General features: G+C 42.7%; 1 protein-coding gene across 2 annotated transcripts in view; it reads left to right on the top strand.

The window, feature by feature from the left end:
- Positions 1-27,411, top strand: part of PSD3 (pleckstrin and Sec7 domain containing 3) — a 383,494-nt gene that overhangs the window by 44,520 nt on the left and 311,563 nt on the right. The window contains exon 2 of one of the 2 annotated variants that reach the window (XM_045821887.1): positions 15,775-15,883. In XM_045821887.1, the coding sequence (XP_045677843.1) occupies positions 15,775-15,883 (109 nt within the window). Of the gene's footprint in view, positions 1-15,774; positions 15,884-27,411 lie in introns of those variants that run through there. The other variant, XM_045821888.1, reaches the window with a different exon arrangement.

The following is a 27,411-nucleotide window of genomic DNA, read 5'->3' as shown; positions in this document are numbered from 1 at the left end:
GCTTGGGCAAGCAGTGATTTCCTGCCAGAGAGCCTCACAAGAGCCTTGGAAAGTGCTGTGCTCTGAAACATGACCGTACAGATGAGAGGAGGTTTGCAGAAATGCCAGGGTCGGTACTGAGTGCAGCCTACCTAGCGTATTCCTGCCTCCTCTCTGCAGCCCTCCCGCTCCAGGCCATGATGGAGTAGCAGGAAGAAATTCAGCACATGCTGCCTTCTGCCTCTGTCAGCTTTCCAGTGCTGATGATGAATGGGGAGGACAGAGATGAATAGATGATGTGGAATTAGCTCTTGGGGACCTGGGCTCTGGCTAGGCCGTTCTGACCTTGGACTGTCCTTCCCTGACTCACTTCTCCAGTTGGAAGCTTAGGCGTGTTGAGGTGATGGACATGTGCTCCAAGAACTGACACTCATCTCTGCTGAATCTGGAGTAGTTGTTGTCATTGTAGTCATGGCAGTGGGGGAGGGGAGTGTGATGGGGGAGACTTAGCACTTGGTTACCCCTGCGTCATTTTTATACCCAGGACCTCTAGCTGGACCCCTGGCTACTCCCACAAACAGTGATAAAGCAGTGACCAGGAGCCGTGGGGTATGGCCTCAGCTGAATGGGCCCAAGGAGCTTGAGGGTAGGGCAGTACAAAAGTACAACACTTTCAATCCTTTTGTTTTTAATCTGTTAATTGACTCTTCCATTATTAACAATCATATGTAGTCTAGAGAGGGATATATGTAAAGCACTGGTACTTTGCCAGCATAGCCTCACACTTGTAAACAGTATTAACCAAAGCTGAGAAAAGACGGAAGTGACAAACAAAACTGACCATCCCCTAAGAAAGACGTGGTTGGTAATGTGGCATGAGTTTTCCTTAGCTGAGTTTTTCTCCAGTAATCAGGTCTCCCTTGCTCAGAAACTTCTCATAGACCCCTGCATTAAATTGACTACTAAAATGATTGAATACCAAAGTTCAAACTTTAGCCTGACATTTGAAAACTCTTCAGTGCTAATCTGCCTCTTCTGTAATCATCTGCTTTCTCACTGTTTAAACCACAGTCCATGGACCAACATCAACAGCATCACCTGGGAGCTTTTTTTAAGAAATGCAGAGTCTCAGGCCCCACCCCAGCTCTATTGAGCATGAACTAGAATTTAGTGAGATGCCCGAGTACTTGGTATGCCCACTGCTGCAGCCTGAGAAGCACTCGTCTGTCCCACTCTTCTCAGCCTCCCCTGTGTCCTGCCCGCGGGGCTAGCTGTCGTTTTCTGACCTGTTTTGCACTCCCCCTGGCCTGCCTTTCCTCAGATGACACCATTTTCTTACCCCTTCTTTCCTTCCTCCCATTCGTCCAATTTTTTACGTGTCTAAAATGTGCTAAGAATGGTGACCTGGGTAGGGGTTCAGACAGGATTAGAAAGGTGGTTCTTGCCCCCTGCTGGCTCCTTGAGGGCAGCTCAGCCGCACCTGTCAGGACTTTGAAGTGTGCATTTTCTTTGCCCCCAAACCCCATTTCTAGGAGATTTTTCTAAATTAATAGTCAGAAAAGAATGTAAAGAAATGTGTAGAAAGTTAATCACTACAATGTTATTTGTAATAGTAAGAAATTGATAAATTTAAATTATTTTACACTCATACAGTAGACTGTTATATATACTACTGAAATGAAAATGTCAATAACATTATTGAGTAAAATGTATTTAAAAATATATACTCAATTCCTGTATGTCAGGGGCTTGTAACTGAATGAGAGATGTAAATGGAAAAATATACAGGATGAGCGAAAGTTAGGTTTACAGTTGTGGTTATGAGAGACACAGTTTATTCTTGTATTATTATTTATTTATTATCGCATTCTTTTTTGTAACAACTGGAAACCTACTTTTGCCCACCCCTGGAGAAATACAAATGTAGTGATGATGATGATGATGATGAAAAAGAAGAAGAAATACAAATGTAGTGATGATGATGATGATGATGAAATTTAAAGGTAGTGATGGTGATGATGATGATGATGATGAAATACAAATGTAGTGATGGTGATGATGATGATGATGATGAAATACAAATGTAGTGATGGTGATGATGATGATGATGATGATGATGATGATGAAGAAATACAAATGTAGTGATGATGCTGATGACGACAATGGCAGTGATGGCGGATACAGCTAACGTCTGTTGGACATTTATCATGTTCTGGGCTCCGTTACCTTCTTTTATTCCTTCAAAAGCCTTTGGAAGTCAGACTGTTGTTGCTTCCAGATGGGGAAATTACATTATTTTCATACATTTAAATCTTGCCAACATGATAGAGTAAAAATGGTAAGTTTTGTTTTAGTGTGTATTACAACAAAAACTGATGGTTGGTGAGGTTGAACAGCCAAGTCTGTTGGTCATTTGTATTGACATTTCTCAGATTATTTTCCTTTTGGTTTGTCTTTTTCTCATTTACCGATTGGAATTTGCAGTATGCTGGATACTTAAATATGTCACACGCACTCTGCACCTGTACTTGTCTTTTGTCCTGGTTTATGTTGTCTTTTACCATTTGTCTGTGTTGTTAGACTTGTGGTTGTCATTACCGATTTTTGGTCGTGCCCTTTCCCCTTGGCCCTCCTCCCTAAGAAACTGGAGTCTTAATGAGAGTTAGAAAATTACAAAATTTACCAAAATTCTCCATATAGAAGAACCCCAAGAGGCTCTCCTGAACAAAATATGTATATTCAATTGCATGAACTTTTAAAATTGCCTACTTTGGCCACTCTGAAAATCTGTTTCCTCTGTTCTGAATATGTGTGTGTTGGATTCATGTTCCAAATAAGGGGAGTATCATGCTGATAATACCACCACTTCCTTATATTTTTAATTTATGTTTTTCTTGTATAGACGATTTGTTCTCCTTTCCCCCCAAGGAAAATTAGGAATCTGTAATCAGACTCACATCGGCGGTCTTGGTTCATGAATTGATGTGAGTTATCAACCTCAGTTAACCAGATTTTATCATGTTTAAATAAAATGTATAGGCAACCTCTGCCTTTCATATGTGAATCTTAGACATTAATTCGTAATTTTATTATTTGGAACTCTGCTTTTGTTTTTACACAGAAACAAAGTGAATTTCTAGGTTTCCAACAAGTCCAAACAAGCATTCTTAGAATTAACTATTAATAGTACTTAGTAAAGCACTGACAATGATTTGAACTCAACCTAAAAATATAGTTCATCATATTATTTTTATATTCCCAGTGTAGATGTAAAAATAGAACAAGCCTCTAACCCTCATAATTTCTGGTGCTCAGAGACTGTGTGGTATGTAGATGTGTGTAAATGTCATTAAAACTGAAAGTGAAGAAATCTCGTGAATTATTTATTCTTCAGTGTTCTGTATTCAAGAACAAAGGTACTTTGCATTCACTCATTGTTCTTTAGCTTGTGCATTGTCTGTTGGAATCCAACGTCTGTGAAGGAGACCTGCCCTGTGTAGCAAGGGGAGCTCCCCCATAGTTCTTGCATTGCTTGGCTTCAAATGCACCTTTGAGGCTAATAGCATTGTCTTACTCCCTGCAGAGATATAGAGCCATCGTCAATAGCAACTGACAACTTTAATATCAGTTGTAAAATATCCACAGTAAGCCAGAAAGCCTACCAGTACATTTTTTCCGGGTGTTCTGTGGTTGTAGTCTGTGTCATAGGGATGGTGGTGGTGGCCTCAGAGGTGTGGGCTTTATCCCTTGCTGCCAGCTGTCCTGCTGTTCCTAGTGCTTTTTGAGGACTCAGTGGTATCCCCCACGGAGCTCCAGGATAGTAGCTTCCTAAGGATCAGATCGAGGTGTTGGGTAAAAAGTCAGGTTCTCCTGCACCACTTCTGGGAATTAGGTTCAGTGGACTTGAGTAGCTCAGCAAGCTGTAGCTTATCCACAAACATCCTGGGTACTCCGTTGCAGTTTGTGCCTGGACCAGAAGAAACACTGCTTTAGCCCTGGCCCCTGTGACTCAGTGGGTTGGAGCATCATCCTGTAGACTGAAGGGTTGTGGGTTTGATTCCCGGTCAGGGCACATACCCAGGCTGCAGGTTCGATTGCCCGGTGGGGGCATGTACAAGAAGGCAACCAATTGATGTTCCTCTTTCTCACTGATGTTTCTTTTTCTCATTGATGTTTCTCTCTCCATTCCTTTCTTTCTCTCTAAAAGCAATGAAAAATCATTCTCAGCTGAGGATTTTAAAAAAAGAAATACTGCTCTAGAATGTTTCACTCTTATGTTACCTTTCTCAAGTATGAGTCAGATCAAGACAATTCAGGGATCACCTGCCTCAATGGGTGAGGCTGACAACTCTGTCCGGCACCAGCCAATAACCTGAGGTCTCTGATGAGATAGTTGACCACATAGGACCTGAAAGTCCTGAAAGCATTCTTTACTTTTAACATGCTGATGTAAGCAGTTTGTTTCCAAGAAGTTTACTCCTTTTGGCTTACAAGTGAATAGTTTGTGTCTGTGTGAAACAGGGACCTTTTAGTATTGCAGCTGTGTGAGCGTCCTAACAGTGCTTCCGTTTCAAGAATGGAGATTTTTGGAAAACCAAAATCCAGACTGCTTGTCAGTTTGTGTATGTATTTCACCGATAGACCTTCCTTCAAGACTTTGCTGACACTGAACACTGAGAAATTGTCAGTGAAAAATTGGGCAATGAATACATCTTGCCTTGTCAGGACATTTTGAAGAAATTACTTTACTGGTTATTAACAGGGGTACTAAGGACCCACATAATATATTTCACTTTTCTCTGTCATTTTAAATTAAAATAAAAAAAATTTCATCTAGACCATGGATAGTGTTATTGTCTGAGAATTGACTTGGAGTCCTTTGTTAAGTCTCAGTCTCCAGGACCACGTGTTTTTGGTGCCCTTTCTTGTCTTCATGTGACAGATGTGTGTTTTATGGACCCTTCTACCTCCGTGCATGCACGTTTCTTCATAACAGGCATCTGCCGACAGCCGGGGCTGAGGAGCTTGGTGTCGTCTGGGCAGGATTTATGTCCTGTGGGCGCAACCAGATGCTGCGGAACCAGGGGCGACCGGGCTCTCCTGGTTTTCTTTGTGGCACAAACTCACGATCACTGGGTGTTTTTCAGAGGGGCACATGCTGGGGTGGAGCTATTTTGCTTTGGTGACATTTAGGCGGATGGTATATTTTCTTATACAAATGAGTACAATGATTTTATTATTCCTTATATTTCATGTGTTATTTTAGCTTAAATTATAGCCTGGATTTTATGAGTTTCAGAATGTCTGTGCTTGTCCAGAGTCCTTTTTTTCTCCCTGCAGGCAGGTTGGCTAAATACTTTATGGCTAGAAAAGAATGTTGGGTTAATTTATTTAATTACTCATATTCCTCCTTGGAGGAGAAGAAAATTAGGGGTGATTTTCTTAACCATAATCAAGAAAAATCTCTAGCATGTCTTATTTGTGAGAGCCAGCCCTTGTATTCCATGTGTCACTAAAATACATCGCAGCCACCTGGGACCTACTTTCAAGATAAGGGAAATAAAGACATGGACGACTAAGTTAAGAAGACACTCACCTCTCACAATACCCACCTTGAATTCACTTTTAACACATGCTTTTTCTTCTTGTCAAGGTGCCAGAGGATGTGCTTTTAAAAAATGAGAGTGTGAATTTAATTAATTTTGTTTCAGAAGTTACTAGAACCTTTGAAATAACTAAAGATGCTTTTGTATTTTGCAAAGCTTAGATATTTAGAAGAATCAGGCTGATCCTTAGTTTATGTAATTTCTTTGTGGTATTTCTGCCAAGGTCTCAAGGCTCTTTTGAGGTTGCTGAGTTTATAAGTACTCAGCAAAAATTTGTATGAACACTGTGAGTCCGTAGTCTCTGCTTTGCGTGGTACTTGTTTTGCAGTTTTCTTCGTACCTAACCTTCTACCTCTTTTCCGAACCCACAGAGGAGCGTTTGTGCATGTCACTGAGTCAGAGTCCGGCTGACTTCCTCAGAGGGACCCTGACTGTGCCAGCCGACTCTCCAGTTCTCTGTGGTCTTTGTCTTCCTCCGTGTTGCCTGATGTAAATCAATCCTCAGGGCGCCCTGCATGCAGGGAGCTCCAGCCTCCTGAGTAAAAACCCGTGTCTGCAGCAAGGAAGCTGTGTTCAGAGGCTTAAAAATGTGTGTTTTCATTTTAAAATCAGGTTCTTTATATTGTCCACTTTGTGTATGAGTTTAACACTGTCAGAAGCATGTAGATCCAAAGCCTGAGGACAGCGAAAAGGCAGGTAGTAGACAGACTCAAATCAGACCTGCATCCCTGGGTCTGTGCGGTTGCTGCCACAGGGCCCACCCATCTGTCCTTACCGATTGTCAAGTGGGGGGAAGGCAGAGGATGTTGTGAACTAATACTGTTTGAATGGTAATTTTCTTTTTATTTAATTTTTTAAAAGATTTTATTTATATTTAGAGAGAAGGGAGGGAGAAAGGGAGAGAAACATCCATGTGAGAGAGAAACATCGATCAGTTGCTTCTGACACGCACCGCGACCAGGGACCAAGCCCACAACCCAGGCTTGTGCCCTGACCAGGAATCGAACCTGCAACCTTTGGCATTGCAGGCTGAAGCCGAACCCACTGAGCCACACCAGTCAGGTCTGGTTGCTAATCTTTTTAAAAATGCTTTATTTGAAGCTCTTTAACATTTTAGTGACTTAGTGCCATAGTGAAGGAGCTTTGAGGAAGACTGAATCCCTTTGTCTTACATTTGTTTTATGGGGGCTTTGTTACAAAGGAATATTTATTGTCCTACTTTCTGACCCCCTAACTTTCTACATCAGTCTCCAAAAAATTAAACATAAAAATAAAAATAAAATGCCCTGGCTGGCGTAGCTCAGTGGATTGAGCACAGGCTGTGAACCAAAGTGTCGCAGGTTCGATTCCCAGTGCAGGCCATGACCCCCAGCAACCACACATGGATGTTTCTCTCTCTCTTTCTCCCTCCCTTCCCTCTCTGAAAATAAATTTAAAAAATCTAAAAATAAAAAAAAGAAAGAAAGCCGCTCTCACCATTTGTAATTAGTCATATTGTATTGTGAATTCAGAGCTTTGCCCAGGGCAGGCACAGTTCCTAGAAGGGAGATAAAATCTTCCCATTTGATCAGAAGACAACGAAAATGTCTCCCAAGATGCATATTGCCTTGGAGTCAGCCAAAGACTTGCCTGTATGTCCTTCCTTCTGACTTCACATGCACAGACGGCATTGGGAGGCAGCTGGTAACTGGGGTCTGTGCCCTGGAGCCCCTGCCACCCCCAGGAGGCTGGCTCACTGACCCAACTCCACGCCTGGAGCAGCCGCAGAGCCCTGGGCTTGCCCTGTCCCAGGGGAGTGTACTTTCGGGAAATGGGCCGAGTGAACAGACAGCATCTGGTAGGAAGATGAGAATGGACCTCCAGGGTCTTTTTAAAAGGCCGTGAATTCAGCTCTTGTCTCTGTGCTCACATGGCTGGAACAGCCTGGCAGCAGGGCTGGATAGTGAACAGAGAGGGGCTGACCTGACTCTTGGAGTCTGGTTCCCGCTGCCTTTTCCTTAGCCTTGTCATCCCACTGCCTGCTCTGCCCTTTGGTTTCCGTGCTGTTTCTAACCTTTAAAAGTTAAAGATTTGGTCTTTCTGTCACCCCATTTGCCTTCCGGCTGTTTTTGACTTCTTTCTACTCTTGAGGCTCTCTGTCCCTATTGTACTTGGGGCTGTGACTGGCCTTTGGAATATCTGTCCAGTTAGCTTGTCAAGGGAGAAGGGGCTGCTTGTAGGGGGCTGTAAATCACATGGGCTGACCCTTTCTTTCTCACACACCGGCGTTCTTTCCACTTGTGTGCAGGCATGGGTCAAATATGTTTTTAGAGGGAAAAATGCTACACATGACAGGATTCTAGTCTCTCTCTCCATTGCCTGAAGGCATCGATGGTTTTGTTTGTTTCTCAGCAATTCAGTCTTTTAAATTATAGTGGAAGAGCAAAGTGTGTTTCTTTTAAAAAAATTTTTACAGCAAAGTATATTTCGATGAACTGCAACAAGGAATAGTACAGGTGGAATAACAACCAGTCATTAAATTTTGTGATTATTTCACTAAAAACTCACTTGTTTATGCTTGAGAGCAGCAGAAGCACCCTATAGAAAAAGATATTCACATGAACTCGTGGAGTTCTTATTAGATTGATATAGAAGTAAACTTCGATATAAAAGTGCATATACATTTGAATATAAATGTGTGTGTGTGTTAGCTCCCTGGGGCTGCTGTAACAAAGAACCACACACTTGGCGGATTAAAACAACAGAAGTAATGTTATTCCCTCTAGTCCTGGCGGCCACCTGTCCTCATGGGTGTTGGAGGCTAAAGTCACGATGCCTGTGGGGCAGTGCTGCCTCTGGAGCTCTAGGAGAGAACCAGTCACTAGAGCTTCGGTCCTTGCATCCCTCAGCTCTGGGCCCCTTTCTCCGTCCAACAGCAGTTGTGTCTCTTCTCTCACTCAGCTTCCCTCTGACTTTCTTTCTGTCTCAACTTTTGTCCCACCCAGGTAAATCAGGGTAATCTCATATCAAGAAACTTAATCACATCCTCAACGTCTGCCACGTAAAACAGCATTCACAGGTTTTAGTGATTAGGATGTGGACACCTGGGGAGGCCCTCATTCCGCTTATAGCAAGTGCACATGTGCGAGTGGGTGTGTCTTTTTAAATTCTCCAGCTCTGTCCCTTGAGTTGGTCTATGAGCAGTTACCTCCCCACCTCCCCCCTACAAATAAAAATGAGCATATGTGACCTCCCAATGTCTAGTTTTTGTATCTAAATCCTAAACAATATTATTTACTACAAGGGACCAAGACTTTATTTTATTTTATATTTTATTTTAAAGAAATGGCTGATGCCAGAAAGAAGAAGCCTGAACATTTTCCTGTACCAGGAAGTAAAGAAGTGCTCAGAGAATAATGGGGACATGTCACAAAGACACAAAAGCCAGCTAGAAAGAGCTTGCACTGGCCAACTAGTTAAAGACACAGAGAAACAGTTGGAGCTGACACTGGGGAAGTGGGGCAACTCAAAGTGACTGTGCTCAGCAAGGGGACAGATTGCAGTCATGTGCCTCTGAAGAGGATGCAAAGAGAACACTGTCACTTCTGTGATATTCCTGTCAAAGATTCATAGTCTGAATTTACTCATGAGGAAAGGTAATGGCAAATCCCAGCTGAAGAACATTCTACTAACTGCCCTGCAGTTTTTAGAACACATCATAGTCATGGAAGTTAAGGGTTATATTGTAATAGTGGGGTCTAAATAGCCAGTTGGAAGTTCTGAGCTTCACTGTAGGAGGATCTGATTAGGCTGTTTATTTGTGTGCCCTTGATTTAATTATGTAGGTCATCTTGGGCTGGTTGCATTCTGCAGAGAAAGTTCTTCAGATCTCTTGCTGGCAAGGTATCATCTAGGGTGCATTCCATAGGTCAGGTGAGGGAAGTCTAAGCATCTCAACCTCCAACCAGCAGGTCCCCGTGTCCACTGAGGCATCCTGTGTCAATTGGGCCTGGTGTCCCCCAGGCCACAGATGTTCTTTGGAAAGTCTCCCCAGTGAATACATCTTTATTCTTGTGCCTGGGTGGGGGAAGTGCAGTTAGCTAATGAAGTAGAGGCAGGGATCTAGGGATCTAACTGCTTGATAAGACCCCTTCCTTTTTACCAATGCTACTCTTTTTAGTCCCTCCTCTCCCCCTTTGCTGGCCTTGGAGTATTCTGTGGTGTGACTTGAATCAGTTCTGTTCCCTTTTTTTTTTTAAGATTTTATTTATTTATTTTTAGAGAGGGAAGGAAGTGGGGGAGAGAGAGAGAGAGGGAGAGAGAGAGAAACATCAGTGTGCGGCTGCTGGGGGTCGTGGTCTGCAACCCAGGTATGTACCCTGACTGGGAATCGAACCTGCGACACTTTGGTTCGCAGCCCGAGCTCAATCCACTGAGCTATGCCAGCCAGGAGTTCTGTTCCCTTTTCACAGGACTTGAATTACCTGTGACCTTAACCAACTCCCTGTTTGCGCCTAACTCTTTCAGCCTTCCCCAACATATTACTTTGCTGGACTGCTACAGTAAACTGCCACTGGACGGGGTAACTCAGCCAGCACAAAAATAACTTTCTCACAGGTCTGGAGTCCAAGATCAAGGTGTCAGTAGAGCTTGTTTCTTCCAAAGCCTCTCCTTGGCTTGCAGATGGTCACCTTCTTCCTGTTTCTTCACCTGATCTTCTTCTGTGTGTCTGTGTCCTAATCACCTCCTCTTATTTATAAGGACACCAGTCGTACTGCATTAGGGTCCATCCTTATGAACCAATAGCCCTGGTCTCCAGATAGCGAGTCACATTGAAGGTGCTGGGGGGGTTAGGACTTCAACATACAAATTTTGGGGACACATTTCAGCCCGTAACACCATGGCCTTTTGTAGCCTTAGCACTGAGCTGCTAGTCCCTGCCCGCACTGAAGGCGGCCTGTGCGGGGCCCTGTTTCCAGGGCCCGGAGTGGGATGGGGTCGAACAGGATGTGGAGTGTGAATGACGGAATCCAGCGTTGGTTTTGAGTGAGTTGTGAAACACTTTTATAGTCTTTCCTTTAGTTTTTAATCTTCTCTGTCCTAAAGCCCCTACTCATCTCTGAGTGGGAGGCGCTCACATCCTCTGAATGCCGTACTGAGATTGAAACGAACAGGAAGTGAAGGAGCACGCTGCCGTCTGCACTCTCCGCTCTCAGCCCCGTCTCCCCAACCTCTTCCTCTGGCCCTGCTATTCCCCTCCCAAATCTACTGTATTTCTCTTAATGTTTGCTTGCAGCTTTCTCCTTTCTCTTTATTTTTTGTAGCTAAAAAGAATTATTTTACATCAATAGCATTTTTTGTTTCTCTAAAAATGGGTAATTACAACCAGTAACATGTTGAGAGTTGGATAATGCAAGCACAAATTCATGTAAAATGTAAGGGCAAGATTTTATATGTCCTGTCCATTTTTTTAATCCTCACTCAAGGATATATTTAGTAATTTTGGAGAAAGAGGAAGAGAGAGAGAGAGAAACATCGATGTAAAACAGAAACATTGATCAGTTTCCTCCTGTATATGCCCTGATTGGGGATTGAAACCACAACCTAATTATGTGCCCTGACTGGGAACTGAACCTGCAACCTTGGTGTACAGGATGATGGTCCAACCAACTGAGCTATCTGGCTGGGGCTCTCCTGTTCATGTAATGGTTGACATGCTCTTTAAGGGCAGGCATCTTTTGGTGATCATGTCACTGTAATTTTACCACAAGGAAAAGATTGATGTTATTCCTCCTTAATGAAATATCTGTGCAGATGGCTCAGAAGTGTGAAGAGTCTTTGTGCTTCTGAGTTAGAAGGGACCTTATGATAAATTTCAATAGCACTGCTTATCAATAGGAAAGCTAACGTCCAAAGGCTAAACATTAGTATGTGATTGAGTGGAAGTCCCAGCTGAGATTTAAATCTGGATCATCTGCCAGTACATTTGCTAATGTTACTTCATATCCCATATTTATTAATGATATTTATGTTTCTAAAGTGACTGTGATAAAAACCAAAGAACATATTTTGTTCAATTAGTAATATAGAAGGAAAAAGTAGTGCTGAATTATATGGGTCTTCTATTAAGCTGCTTCAAATAGGATTTTGCAAAGACCTGCAAAAATCACAAGAGATGGGTGGAGATTTAAAACCCTTGGCATGGGGAGAGGGTACATCAGTGGGGCTCGCAGCTTTAAGAATAATTCAATTAAGCAGAATGCATTTTCTTTCACTAGGCAAATTGGAGGATGTTAATGCTTTGAGTGGTCCTAAATCACAATTAGGGTCCCCCACAATTGTCATAGTATGGAATACTTATTAGAGCGGAGCTCTTTAGTATATTTTACTCCTGGTTAGAGCATCCCCTAAAAGTTTCTCTTTTCTGAGAGTGTGAATATGCTTTGGACGCTGCTTCACCTTCAAGCCTCAACACAAGGATGCTCTGTGGACCATCCACAGCGCATCACCTGGGAACTTTGTAGGAATGCAGAGTGTCTGGCCCCACCCTGACTTGCTCAGTCTATAGTTTAATAAGATTCCCAGGTGACTCATATACACAGTAAAGTATGGAAAACATTGGTCTAGAGCAGTGGTCACAGATTTTGGTCTCTGAACCAGCAGCATCAGCATCACCTGCAAAATTGCTAGAAGATGCAAATTCTCAGGCCAAACTGCCCATACCCACGAATCAGAAACTCTGGGCCAGCCCCCTGCGTGTGTTGTAACAGGCCCTGTAGGTGATGCCCTCTTATGCCAAGACTTTGAGAACCACTCCAGAGCAGTGGGTTTCCAACAGTTTTGATCATTACTCATGGGGAGAAATACATTTTATGTCATGACCTAATGTACACACAAACACACAAACTTAGTTTTAGAAAACAGTGCTTATCTTGCTATGTGCTATTTATTCCGGTCTTTTCAGTTTTATTGTTATGTGTGCGTGTGTATAAACTTTGTGTAAAAATCGGGTCATGACCCGCACAGCTGATCACCCAAGAGACTAACAGGCCCTGACCTGCAGCATGAGGCCCAATGCTCCTGAATAGTCTCTTAATCTTCTGTTGTGCGTCGCCCCTTCCGGTAGCCTGGTAACGCTCCAGGCCTCTCATCAGAATAATGCTTTTTAAGTGCATACAATAATGTACACGGAGCTACAAGAGAAACAAACTATGTTGGCTACCAGCATATATCACAAATTTGTGATGTGGTAATATATTATGTTTTTTTATCCAATAATAAGGTTTATTGGTGGGTCTGGTAACTACTGTCATTTCAAAGTAGGTATGAGTGCAAATGATAGTTCAAAATACCCGCAGTCACTGTTATGTGATGTGAAGGTGGTTATGATTTCTGCTGGTGACGACGTTAGAGTTACTCATGATGAAACGGTGGTTTGTTGCATACATTTATATTTGAAAAAAATACTGAGTTTTAGCTTAAGGTGAGTGAAAGTAAAGATGAATTGTTTTTCCCTGTCTAACTTAAGAATTCCAGAGTTCTACTGACAGATCCCCATGGAACTGAGGTTAAAAACCTTGGCTCAAGGGAAACCTTCCTTCAGAGAATCCTTCTCAGGCCTTAGGTTGAGACTATACACCAGAAAATTATCTTCCTGAAACTTCTTAAACTGGTGCTTTGTTAATTGCACCTTTTCCCGCCCCCAGCACCATAGTAATGGATTTTTCTTTGGATTTTTTTTCTCTTTTACTGAGCCATTGGGAAACCACCTGGAAGTCCAAATTCATGCTATTCCTAATTTTCCTTCTCTCTCCCCCTTCTTAATCCATGTTCCCAGCTGCTCAGCCAGGTTCCTGGGAGTCATTCTCTGGGTCGTGGGTTCTGGATTCAAGATATGAATCCGGGACCCACAATTTACCGGCTGTGTAACCTTGGATACTTTGTTTACTCACTCTGTGTCTCCTGTTCTCCACCGGCGAGACTGGGACGTTAGCAGTGCCTACCCAAGAGGGATCTCTAAATGAGAGAGCCGGTGCATCTCATGGGAACAGTGCCTGGCCTGGAGCAGGTAGTTAGTAGTTACTATTTCTTATATTGTCCTTCATTTCTTCCTTCCCTTCATTCCTTAAATCCCCTTTATCAGAACATTAATGTAGATCCTCCCTACAAAATGTATTTCAGATTCATCCACTTCTGTTTCCATGGCCATTATCCTGCTCTGAGCTTCCGTACTCTCTCATGTGGACTCCTAACTGATGTCCCTGCTTCCTCTTGATTCTCTCCAGTCCTCTCCCCCATAACAATCTTGTAATCTTTTAAAGTACAAATGATCTTTTAAAAATGTTAAGGAACCACTGTCTGTTTAAAACCCTTTTAGTCTTCACATCAGACTTTTCCTTGACTTGTAGACCCTTGTGTGTTTGGCCCCTGCCTCCCCTCCAGGGTCACATCCTGCTGTGCTGTGCTCTGGTCAGCCTCACACGTGCCTGTTTGCCCGCTGTTCTGTGGCCTCATCAGCCGCCTCTCAGTTACTAGAGGAGCCTAGTTCTTTCATACTTTGAGGCCTTTGCATATGACCCCCTCTTCTGCTTAGATGGATGTTTCTGTCCTTCCCCAGCCTCTCATCCTTCTCGGCTCTGCAGGTAAAAGTTCCTCAGAGAGCCTTCCCGACCCTACTTAAATTAGGGCACCGAGTACCTCTTTTACCAGCCTGAAGCTCCCTAAACACATCAAAAAATTAACATGCTTCTCTATGGGGAGAAGGATAATTAAGGACCTGTGATTGTCAAGCATGTAACTCCAGGAGGAATGTGCTCCTTTTCCAGAAAGAGAAATTTTACACATTAGGGATATGAAGTGATTGTAGAGCTATTTCAAGAAATTGCTGATCTCAAAATTGTACAAGGTAGGTCTGAAATCCGTGTACAAGAGCAAAGAGAGGCCTGCCCACAGAGTCTGTCTGCGGTAGGGTGACGGAGTTCATCATAACCTTCTCGGTTCAGGAGTTTGTCATAACATAATCACGGGCCTCCTAACTGCTGCCAGTCATTTCTGTTCCAAAGGGTAGAAAAGGTGTCGGAAAGTTCCCTCTTTGAGGTGGCTGTCTGGTTGCTGATGAAACTCCTCACATTCCTCTCTCCTAAAGTGAATGGTCATTTGCTGCTCAGACACGGGAAAGATGTCTCATTAAATTAGAGGGTGGGGACCAGTGTGGGTAATGTCTGGGTCCGAATGACTCCTTGATGGGACGAGGTCAGCTTTGTGTTTTGGGATTTCTCCTTCATTACTTACTTTTAATTAATCCTAGCGGAGAAGAGAGGCGCTCCTGATTTTTGTCAGTTGCCTAAAGCAACGAAGAGGAAGGTGGTAGGAATTCAGAATCACAATGTGAACTATTTTCACAGTTGCCTTTGTGGTTTTTCTTTCAAATAAGGGACTTCTAAGAATTCCAGAGAGCACTGGGACAGGTGCTCAAATTTAGGACAATTAGAGTAAATGGGATGCCTGGCTCTTCTGTGCCTTGTTTCGCTGAATGGGGTTCCTGGCTGAATAAAAATGCGATCACTTTCTCGGAAAGATTCTTTGGTTGGCACACTTTAGCAGACCCCTACACATGGCAGAAATATTCCTTCTGTGGGCTGTGGGTAATGGTAATTATTTGGAAAATGATGTGTCTAAAATTAAATATAATTTTCTCATTGTAAAAAGGTTATTATGTAAACCTAATTTTAAAAATTTCTACCATAATTCTGCTTACCAATCCATCCAAACTCTTCATATTTTCCTTATCCCCCTACACACATGTTCATGTGTTTATCTGTTCAAAGACAGGGTCCAACAGAAGTAACGCCTACTTGAGTGTGATTGTAGGGTAGTAATATGGGTGTAATGATTTATAGTTTTAATTTGAACATTTCGCCTAAAATGTCATATGGTGTGCTTGAGTGTGATATTGTGATGTTACAGACTTGCATGCTTAGGATTTTGTAGTGAAAGATTGTGTAGTAAAAAGGGACCGGACCCTGTGTAGTTGTGATCTCGCAGTCATCATCTTGTCTCTGACTTCTGTCAGGATACGTTTCTCTCGTTTCTTTTTTTTTGTGGTTGTATAGCACTCTATCAAGTCATAATTTCTTAGCCAACAACTTCTTGGTTGGTTTGCTGTGTGATGTGTTTTTAACCATACCTTTGTTTTGTTCTGATTTTGCAGGCAGAGACATTTGTTTGGGGTAACAATGCATCAGCACATTCCCAGAGTGTTGCCAAGGCCAAATATGAATTTTTATTTGGCAGATCTGAAGAGAAAACTCCAGATACTAGTAAGTGTGCCTCTACCCTCCCCCTTCAGGTCACAGATATGAAGCACTACTGCAATTTCAATTCGAGAACTGAGAATTCTTCAAACTACGAAACTACTTGAAATCACCTACAAGAGTCACATCCTATATTTCTGAATTCTACATCTTAGGAAGACTGTTTTTATGTGTAATTAAAGCAGACCTCTTTCACAGAAGTAGAAAGGCAGTAATGCAGGTGGAATGCGGGAGGAAAAGATGATAAAGGGAATATTAGCATGTATGGAGAATTGGGAAATTCCCCCACACATTGTGTGTGGTCAGGAGGAGCCTGGGCTCTGGATCAGGTGCTTCCTAAGTTTGAAATCCCTGACTTTGAAATCTGGCCCTTTACCTTGTCAAGTGTATGACCTCGAGTAAGTTATCTAATCTATTTGTGGCTTAGTTTCCTATCTAGAAAATGAGATTGTAATGATACCTATTTCAGAATTCTTTTGAGGATTAAGTAAATTGACAAATGTAAGGATCTCAGAAGCATGCTCTGCATGCACTAACTGCTGTGAAAGTGTTTGCTGCTGTTATCATGATCATGATCATCATCATCATCATCATCGTTGTGGTTGTGTCCCTGACCTTTGAATTGACGTTTGGAAGAACAGACCTGACTTTCTTCACTATCTGAGACTTGATTTCTGTTTTGGGTAGAAAAGGATTCTGACCTAATGTAGTTGTTGTTCAGTTGAAAAAGTCAAATAATAACTCTACATTTCTGACATGTTAGGTGGGATTATTTAGTGGACCCCATGATATTTGGGTATATTAAGAATGCAGTGAGTATGCAGCCATTTAATAATTCCTTTTACCTTAATGATGAATATTTACTAGCTATTTCAATAGTTGGGGACTGTTGGTAAAGCTTAAAGCAACTAAGTTACTTTTAAAACATCTTTTTGCCTTTATAACAGGTCCTAGTTTGCTGTTTACCATGTGGCATACATACCTAACTCTTCTGGACTCTAGGTTTGGGGCACTTAGTCATCTGTTCACTATTATCAGAGAGGGAATACTGATTCTAGTCACTCCAGTGCTGTTGAAACTCCTTGACATAGCCTTAACTTTGCATACCACATTGTGATTTTGTGCTGATCAAGCATTTTTGGCCTTGATAACACAGGATTTTTACTTTGCTTTGTAAATCAAATGTCTGCATACTCATCTGACTTATTGATGTGTGAGTTTGGTTCATCTTTCCTCATAGGCTTTGAGTTGTTTTCCCTGTGTACCTGAGGCAAATCAAAATGATATTTGAAGCCTGTTCCTTATTTGCCTTGGTAAGAAATGGGTGTTATTATTTGTTGAGTGTGAGGTTATTCTGCAGGTGTGAATGTATGCATGCATTTGTTGAACAAATACATTTAATGGGCACTTACTGTGTGCTGGGCAGTGTGAGGGCGCAAAGAAGTAGAAGATGCAGTTCTTGACGTTCAGCGGCTTATTCCTCAGTCAGAGAGAAATGTGTCGGTAAGTGACTGAAGGAAGGGAATGGTCACTTTCAGCTGTGCTGTGGTGACTTCGTGGAGGAGGGGAAGTCAAACTTGTTTGTAAGAACTAGGATTCTGATTAATAGAGTTTTGGGACAGGGCAGGTTGTTAGCAAAGGTGTGGTAGCAGAAAATATCAGTTGTTTGATGAACAGGGAGGGAACCAGCCTGGTTGGTTTGTAAAGCCTATCAGCGAGAGAAAGGTTTAGAAAGATAACCATTACCAAAGGGGCAGAATCCTGCAGGGCCCTCTAAGGCAGGGGAAAGAATTTGCACTTTATCCAGGCATGCAAAAAGGAAGTGCCAGGTTCTGTTTTAGAGAGATGAATCAAGGTGGATTGATCAGGAAATCGGAATGGGCAACAGATGCTGTTCCTTACCATAGGAAGGTTAAAGGCAACTTTGTATTGACTTTTTGAAAAGTCCTCTTTTCCTATCTTCACAAAGAAATGATGGCATATTTTTATCATTTCAAAAATACCCTTGAAGTTTATTTTTATAGACCATTCATCTGTCATCAAAATACTGCCCAACTCAGAGGACCATAGGCAGAGGTAGTAGAGAGTAGGATCATGTTTCTGCTTGAATTTGATTGACAGACATGCCTGTTCCCATGCACAGCTTTTTAAAAGTGGGTTAAAGAAGTGACTTTAACAGTCTTAGTGTTCCAGAAACAGCCTGCTGGAGACATGGAAATGCTGGCAGTGACTTCTGAATGCATCTCCAGTGATAGGCAGGTGCACCGCCTGAGACCAGTGAGGTCAGTGGGGTCATGAGCCCCAGTTAGGCCCAAGGAAAGTGTCGCTGCTATAGGAAGAGAGGCTTAGACTTGGCCACTGAGTGGGGTTGCAGGCGGGAGGTTTGCAAGCTGTTTTTTTTTTGCAAGCTGTTGCTTATTTCAGAGATCTGAATCAGAGACCAGTGTTTAGGGTATTGGATGGAGTATGGAAGGACATGTGAACAGTGGGAAGAATCCCGAGGCTGGGATCTAAAATATGGATTCTCATTATCTGTTCGTCAACATAGTGAAAGGAAAGAGGGGGCCTTGCTTCTCTGTTTCTCTGCTCTCTGCTCCTCTCTGGGAGCTGTCGCAGCTTTCAGGAGCTGTTCAAGGGCCAGAGCAATAGTTGGTAATTGTCGAGAGGCTCTGGGCTGTGTGCGACATCAGAAGGTGGCGAGTCATTAGTGGTGAAACAGGAAAAGACACCAGAGTTTGGGCTGCCTGTCACTACCAGGCCCAGTAAGCAGAGACAGGGATTGAATCTTTATGGGCACTTTATTCAGATGGCCCGTGACCTGCAAAGATGGCGGGATCAGACCCTAACAGACCATCTTAAATTCCACTTTAAAATGGCCCTTTTTATATGGAGAACAAAGTGTAGGTAAGTGGTTTGGAATTCAGGGAAAAGTTAATTGGATTAAAAAAAACAACTTCAGCATTCTCCCCCTGGATGGTGGTCTTAAGCTGTGCCCCAGGCAGTGGTCATCTCACCGTGGAGGACAAGGGCTCGGACACCATCTTGAACTGCTTGCAGTCCTCCTGAGGCACAAAGGTGGAACTGCTTATGGTCTCCTGGAGTCAGGGTGGGTCATACCTTCAGTTCTTGGAACAAAAGTTTTTACATGCATTGATCACTAAGCTTATTAGCTATTACTTAAACTAAACTTTTCCAACTCTTAAGTCTCCTATCAGTGGTAGGTTCACCTCTTCTACTCCAATATTATGGGAGCTGCAAAGCAAAAAAAAAGGGCCCGTGGGAGCCTCACCTGGGGCTAACCACCAGGCCTGTATCTGTGAGCAGAGGGTGGTGGTGCCTCCTGGACTTGCCAGTCCCACGCATGCCCCTCCTCTCGAGACTGCTGCACTTCTGCTGCCAGCAGGGCTTTCCTGAGCTGTGCAGGTGGAGTCCATTGAATGGGGTGAGTGTGGGGGTGTGGGGGTGACTTCATTGTGGGAAAGGGCATTCTTTGAAGTGTTCCTAAGGCAGTATCAGATGGCCAGGGTCACTGGTCTCTCTCTTTGGTCAAAGACCAGGAGGAAGAAATACGTGAGAGAGCCTCTGAAGAAGACTAAGACTTCCCCAGTTGCAGGGAGGACAAGTGACTGACGGAGGTGTGTGAGGAAGTGGCGAGGCTGGGGGCAGGGGTGGGAGGGTGGGGGATGCTAAGAGGAGGAATCAACTGACTTCTTAGATTAACTCTTAGAAGTTTACAAAGTCCCACTCCTGTGTTTTCTATTGTTTTTTTAAAACTTTTTATTGATTTTTTTTCTTGACAGAGGGAGAGATCGATTTGTTGTTCCCCTTATTCATGGTTTCGTTGGTTGATTCTTATATGTACCCTGACTAGGAATTGAACCTGCAACCTTGCATATCAGTACAGTGCTCTAACTGACTGAGCTAATCAGCCAGAGTTGTCTTAACTTTTCTTTTACAGGGCTTACAGCATTTATGTTCTGTTCTGTAACTATAACAAAATCTTGTGTTTAGTCTCTACAGGTTCACTCAAACCATTTAGAATGTAGCATCAGCATGTATAGGATCCAAGTAGTGTAGTTGGACCTTGAGTGAAGAAATAGATCTTGTGTCCCTAACCTCTTCTGCTCTAGCAACAGTATAGCCAACCTGAGCAGAGAGGAGAAAGAGCAAGGGGAGGAGGTAGCAGATTGTTACAGTTTGTTGTTTCATTTTTAGGTCTTCACTTTATCACTAAGTATAACTGCATTATTTGTAACTGGCCATTCATTTTCATTCTGAGGACATTCTTCTTAGAACCTTCTGACAACTTGTTCTAGATTGTGCCATACGTTTTCTAGGCCTCTGTGCCACTGTTCTCCTTCCTCTTTGACAGAGTTCTTTATTGCATTCCTAATTAGATGTAACGCTCCTTGGATTCCATGCTGCATTCTTAGAATTTTTTTTTCCTGCAGTATATCACTTAGTAATATTTTCAGAGAGGTTCTGGGACGGGTAACATTCTTACAACATTGTATGTCTGAAAGTGACTATTTTGTTTTTATGCTTCGTTGCTTGTTTCTTTGGAATTGAAGTCCAGGTTCAGCTCATTTCCCTTCAGAACTCAGGAGCGTTGTTTTGCTCTCGGGGGGCACCCATTGGCCCTGGACTGCTGCTTGCTCCTTTGCGTCTGCTCTGCTCCTCCCTGGACACTCTGAAGGGTTCTCTTTACCCAGCCCTCTGATGTGTCAGGAGGTGTGACATCTGGAAATGTTCGTTCTATTTTTTTAAAATTATTCCCCCTCTATTTTTAATGGTTTTTACTTCTGAAATTCCTATAGATTGATGTTGGTTCTCCCAGATTATATTAAGTTTATATGTCTCTCAATTTTTTTCTCCTGTTTTAAAATATCACTTTCTGCCCTGGCTGGTGTGGCTCAGTGGATTGAGTTCTGTCCTGAGAACCAAAGGGTCACTGGTTTGATTCTCAGTCAGGGCACATGCCTGGGCTGCAGGTCAGGTCTTCAGTAGAGGGTGTGCAAGAGGCAACTACACATTCATGTTACTCTCCCTCTCTTCCTCCCTTCCCCTCTCTCTAAAAATAAGATTTTATGTATTTATTTTTAGAGAGGGAAGGGAGGGAGAAAGAGAGAGAGAGAGAGAAACATCAATGTGCGGTTGCTGGGGGTCATGGCCCGCAACCCAGGCATGTGCCCTGACTGGGAATCAAACCTGAGACACTTTGGTTTGCAGCCCACGCTCAATCCACTGAGCTACACCAGCCGGGGCAAATCTTTAAAAAATAAAATAAAATATCCCCTTTTATTCTTTCTAGGAACATTTTTATTTTGATAATCATATTTATAATTTCAAGAGCTCATTCTCATTCTGTGATCACTTAGTTTTCATCACACTCTGTTCTTTTATGGATTCATTACAGTCTTGAATATCTCTAAAGAATTAGTTAGAATTTATTTTCTAAGTCCACCTTCTAGTTCTGCAATTCTGCTTCATCCAATGTCAGTTCTATTTCATTAAGTCTTGGAAATTCTCTTGAGAGCCACTGCTTTTCCTCGAATGTCTGTTGGAGTTTGTTTTTTCATTCCTACACGTGAATGAAAAACTGAGCTTCCAAATATAGAGAGCTGGGGTTTCTCTGTATGTGTGGACTTGGTGCCCCCACAGGCCTCTTCCCTGTATGTGGAGGACAGCTGAGCAGACTCCAAGCGAAGTTGTCCAGGGAAGTTGTGCAGGGGCAGGTGGGTGTGCTGCCTGCTGATTACACCCAGGCCATGGGTCTGGTGCCGGCAGCAAGCTTCTGGGTAAGAGAGGAAGAAGGGAGGGGGCCCATGTGGAAAGCTGTTCTCTGGATAATTCTTCAGTTAATTACAGCTGACATCTGTTCTTCTTCCCATTCCAGGTATGGGCACCTGCCAACTCTGGGCTTTTAGCTTCTCTGTGGCTCTGCTGTTAGGATGACTGGGGCTTTCTGGGTTAGTGTGGGTTGTGACTTCTGCTGCATTTTGTGGTTGTCATCCTATCCCTTTTAGTATGACAGACTCATTAAAATCTCTAGCCTTAATCATGTTGCTCTTTCTGTCAGCACTGTTATGAATTTATTTACTTTTGAAATTTGAAATAGGCCTTAGAAGAAGCAAACTTCTGTCCCACTGCCATAGTGACCCAGAAGCCCGAATAATTCTTTATCTTCTTCAATTTTATTGTAACTGACAAACAACACTGTATAAGTTTAAGGCATCCAGTGTACTGATTTGATATATGTATATGCTGTGAAATGATTACCATGTTAAGGTCAGTTATCATGACCATCACTTCACGGGGTTGCCTTTCTGCGTGTGTATCCGGTAAGCACATTTAGAAGATAACGCCCTTCTGAAGATACCACACAAAGTCCATTTCTGACCACAGTTGAGACCTACTCTCTGAACAGATTTCAGGTATACAGTACAATATTTTTAACTGGAGCCAGCATGCTGTACTTTGTATCTCCAGACTTTATTCATCTTGTAACTGAAGTTCACACCCTTTGGCCAGCATCTCCCTGCTTGCCCCTCTTCCCAGCCCCTGGTAATAACCACCAGTGTACTCTGTTTCTGCGAGTTTGTCATTTTTAGATTCCACGTATAAGTGAGATCATCTGGTATTTGTCTTTCTCTGTCTCACTTAACTTAGCATAATGCCCCTAAAGCACATCCATGCAGTTGCAAATGGCAGGTATTTCCTCTTGTGGCTGAACAATATTCCATTGTGTAAACACACACTCACCCTCCCCCCTCTGATCTTATGTATTCATTCATCTGTCAGTGAACACTTTGGTTCTTTTCATGTCTTGACCATTGTAAATAATACTGCAATGAACATGAAGAGGCAGATACCATTTCAATATACTGACTTTATTTCCTTTAGATACATACCCAGAAGTGATAGTGCTTTTTAGTAGCGTTTTGAGATAAATTTATATACTACACAATTAACCCATTTAAAGTGTAAACTTGGTGCTTTTTAGTATGTTCACAGAGTTGTGCATCCACTGCCACGTGAACTTGAGCGCATCTTCCTGATGCCAAGAAGACAAGACTGCACTCACTGGCGGTCACTGTCTGTCTCTTCCCTCCACTGGGCAACCGTTACTTATTTTTGCCCCCATGGAGTTGCTTATTCTGGATACTTCATATCAATGGAATCGTGTGGTATGTGGTCTCTTGTGACCAGCGTTCTCACTCCCCGCGTTGTTTCCATCCATGCTATTGCATGTATCACTACTTTGTTCCACAGTGAAAAGCTGTGGGGTGGTGCTCCTTTGTATGGTGGGTAGTCTCTGTCTTACTTATCTATGGATCATTTGGTGGACATTTGATTGCTTCCACTTTTTGGCCATTATGATCAATTATTGGATCATGTAGTGATTGTATTTTATACCTTTTGAGGAGCTTCTAAATTGTTTTCCACAGTGGCTGTACCATTTTACATTCTCACCAGTGGTCTGTGTGGATTCCTGTTTCTCTACATTCTCACCAACACTTACCATCATTTTTATTATGAACAGTTATAGCCATCCTAGTGGACCTGAAGCGGTGTCTCATTGTGGTTTCAATGTGCATTTCCTGAATGATAATGAGCATCTTTTCATGTGCCTATTGGCTTGTTCATATTTTCTTTGGAGATATGTCTGTTCAGATCCTTTGCCCAGTTTTTAATTGGTTTGTCTTTTTATGATTGGATTCTAAGAGTTCTTTATATATTCTATATATATATATATATCCCTTATAAGAGATATAATTTGCAAATATTTTCTCCCATTGTGTGGGTTTTCTTCACTTCCTTGATAGTATCATTTGCAGAACAAATATTTTTAATTTTGCTCAAGTCCAACTTACCTATTTCTTCTTTCATTGCTTGTCCCTTTGGTGACATCTTGATGAAATTATTGCTTAATCCAAGGTCAAGGTTTATTCCTATAGTTTTTCCAACTTTTATAGCTCTAACTCTTACACTTAGGTTTGGGATCTATTTTGAGATACTTTTTACTTACGGTGTGAAGAACCTGAATAATTCTTAGTGGTAGAATGTGTTGGGTAAACGTAGAGCATCTTATTGATTTGGGTGGACACCTCTCCATACACACAGAGTTCCTGGAGAGCAAGATGCAAAGGCAGTGGCATCGCTGCTTGGCCTCACTCACGCTCCCACGCTCATCTTGTGAAGGGTCAGAGGACGCAGGGAAGCGAGGAGTCGTTGCCTCAGGAAAAGTATGGCTGGGTGTAGAAAACGTCAACTGTGCAAAGCAACAAGGACAAATCCACTACTTCTAGGGCCTTCTGTTGAGTTATTTTCTTGTCTCCACCTCAGATACGAATTGGTTTATAATTTTATGCCTATTCTTTTAGTAAATCCTCTGTTTTTGGCACATATTTTTTTAGTTTGCCCCTCCCTTTCTACCTCCCAGCCTCCATTCCACCCATTAAGGAAAGGAAAAAATGATTATACAGTACAATGCACAAGTATATATTAGACTGGCTCACCATCCCTTGGCCTTTATTAAGTTGGCCAGATGGCCTCTATTATTTTAGCTATTCCGCAGAGTCAGCCTGGTCAGCAGTAGTTTTAGCGGTAAGTTTCGGCGTGGCAGAGTGGGCCAGGGAGGGACTGTACACGTTCCCTTTGGCTGTGATGAGTCGGTGTTCTCACCTCATCCCACCTCGGCCCACACCTTCGCACACCGAGCACCCTCATCGGGGCAGCCTGGGGTTCCACATACTGAGAGAGCTAAGGAGCACAAAAATCAGTCTGGAGGGCCTGCTGGAAAGCTTATTCCTATTGTCTATTCCGAACATACTTTAGTTTTCTCTAAGAGACTCATTATTTTTGAACCAGCGTTCACTGTAGTTTTTTTAAAGCAGCTATTGAAAAGCTGAGGAGCAGGATTTGACTTTTTTGAGAGTGGGATCAGATCAGCTTTGGTACCGCACTGGAACAGCGCCTCTCCATTAGAACAGAGAGCTTTTACCTCCAAAAACGCGCAGCACCAAATGTAATTGAGGTCAAAGTTTGTACATGCACTTATTAGTCATTAAGGATTAATTTTTAAAGATTTTCCTCTTCATATGTTTTATATGGGAGAGCTAGTCTTCTCTTGACTTACAGAACTCTTTGAGTGCTATTAGGGTGTTCTAGAATAAATTTGGGTTCTTGAGATGGGTCCCTGAATAAAATTTTTTGTTGTCAGGTACTTTAGACAGTAAGCTTTTAGCAGGGTCTCCCTTCATTGTTCCTTAAATCTAGCATCTAATCTTAAGTTTCATTTTGTGAGGTATCTTTTCCCTTTTATTTTGTAAAGCAAAGGTCACATCCTGGCATCTTTCATGTTTTATTTGGTCTAGCCAGTGTGTTGTGAAAACATTGAGCTAACTTCTAAAAATTGGGAGATTTTGTGTAAAATCCCAGATTTTGAACTTCTGTTGAAAAATCTGAGACTTCAGCACTGAGTGGGCACTGTCACTGGTGCATAACAGCAGCGGGAGCCTTGGGAGCTCAGGCGCACTGGTTTGCAGTCGGCTTGGCTCCCCTCCTGTGTTTTCTCCTGCTTTGCATTTATGTTCCTCCCAAAGCGTGCAGGCGCTTGGGCTTCTGGTCTCCACTTTAAGTCATGCTGGCACATGACTTTACACTTTCGGTCATGGTTCCCAGTCATCATTCTCATTATGTCATGTTTTGCGACCCTGAATAGCACCCACCAAGACTTTGGGAAACCTAGCAGTTTTTCTTCTTTCTCTTAAAAAGAGCATCCAAATTGTATAACGTTCAGGAGCCACAAAACTGGATCTAAGCTTGTCAGCCAGAGAGTTTATAGACCTTTGGAAAAGAGTAAGAGTCTTGGTTCCCCTCCTCTCCAGGTCTGTGCAATTAGAATCTGTGGTCTGGGGACCCAACAGGCAAGGGACCCAGCAGTCAGGGACCCATGCATCTCTCAGTTTTTCGGCAGCTCCAGATGGTGAATGTGGTGGACACGCAGACTTGAGAACTACTGTATTTAAAAGATAATTACGTGAGCTGTTTATAAACCATCTGAGTTCTAAAAGGACTCATTGTGGAATTCTTTAATACCTTTGAACTATCGTGTGACATTCAGAGCTGAAGTGCATGGGTACCACTGCCAACTGGAGTGAAACCGGGTACGTGAGAGGACATCTCTGAAACTGAAATGTAATGTCAATAGGAAAACGTGCTTTGATTGTAAAAGAATAGCGTGCATTAGTTTTTCAGGAATTTATGAAGAGGGTCTCATATCTGCGACAGTTGTACATTCATGTGGGATTTCACCAGCCATTTCTGTTATGCTCATATTCATGTAAATATTTGCTTTGGAAAGTTTTTGTACAGGTGGAATCAGGCAGAGCTTCTGGGGTCAATATGATGTGAGACAGCAGCACAGGGCAGAAGTAATACTGCAGCCCGATACAAGTGCCCGTGTCTTGATTGCTTCTGGAGGTTGAACAGTTGTTCTAAAGTAGGGTTTTTGGAAATTTGTGGGGATATTTTTAAATGTCACAATGATTGGGAGGGAGGGTGGCTACTGGCCTTACGTGGGCAAGGCCGGGGATGCTGGGAGTGCGAGGGTAGTGCTGTGCAGGAAGAGTTGTTGCATGCGCTGCTTGTCTTTGTCCACTGAGCACTCACGTAGGGGAAACACGTGCTTCTGGTGATCTGGACTTAGGGTATAGAAACAAATTTTTTGCCTGTTTTTTTTCACTAGTGAGTTTTTAAGGACTGTAACTGCCATGTGCATCCAGGGAAGATTTTATAGTCGTACCCCCTTATCCACAGTGGATACTTTCCATGACCCCCACAGGATGCCTGAAACTGCAGATACACTGAATCCTGTGTATACTCTGTTTTCTCCTATATGTACATATCTGTGGTAGTTTGTATAAATTAGGTACAGCCAGAGGTTAACAACAATTACCAATAATGAAGTAGAACATTATAATGATACATTGTAATGAAAGTTAATGGGAATGTTGTCTTTCTCAAAATATCTTATCGTACAGTGCTTACTCTTCATTGTCTTGTGATGACCTGAGATAATAAAATGCTGCCATGACGATATAAAGTAGGTGAGGGAGACGTTGTTAAGTGAAGGATACAAGCACCGTGACACCTTCACACCCGCTCTGAGAACCGAGAAGACGGCTGCTGTGTGACTGGCTAGTGGGCAGGCGGCGTGCAGAGTGTGGACACGCTGGGTGAAGGAATGGTCCCAGTCCCAGACAGCATGGAGTGGGACAGAGCAGGATTTCATTGTATTGCTCAGAATAGCGCACGCTTAACACTTATGGATTGTTTATTTCTGGAATTTTCCATTTAATATTTTCAGTCGTCGTTGACTGTGGGTAACTAAACCACACGAGGGAAAACTGCTGAGAAGGTGGGACTACTGTACTTTGTTGTATTTGGAAATTTCCTAAAAATTGTTCATCATTTCTGAATACCATGTCCCACAAGGCAGTGCTCCTGCTGTTGAGCCATCAACTCAACAC

Source organism: Phyllostomus hastatus, unplaced genomic scaffold, assembly GCF_019186645.2.
Source record: "Phyllostomus hastatus isolate PE091 unplaced genomic scaffold, TTU_PhHast_1.1 phas_scaffold_46, whole genome shotgun sequence".
Taxonomy (NCBI): Eukaryota; Metazoa; Chordata; class Mammalia; order Chiroptera; family Phyllostomidae; genus Phyllostomus; species Phyllostomus hastatus.
The sequence above is the reverse complement of the archived record's forward strand: the minus strand, read 5'-3'. Positions and strand labels throughout refer to the sequence as shown.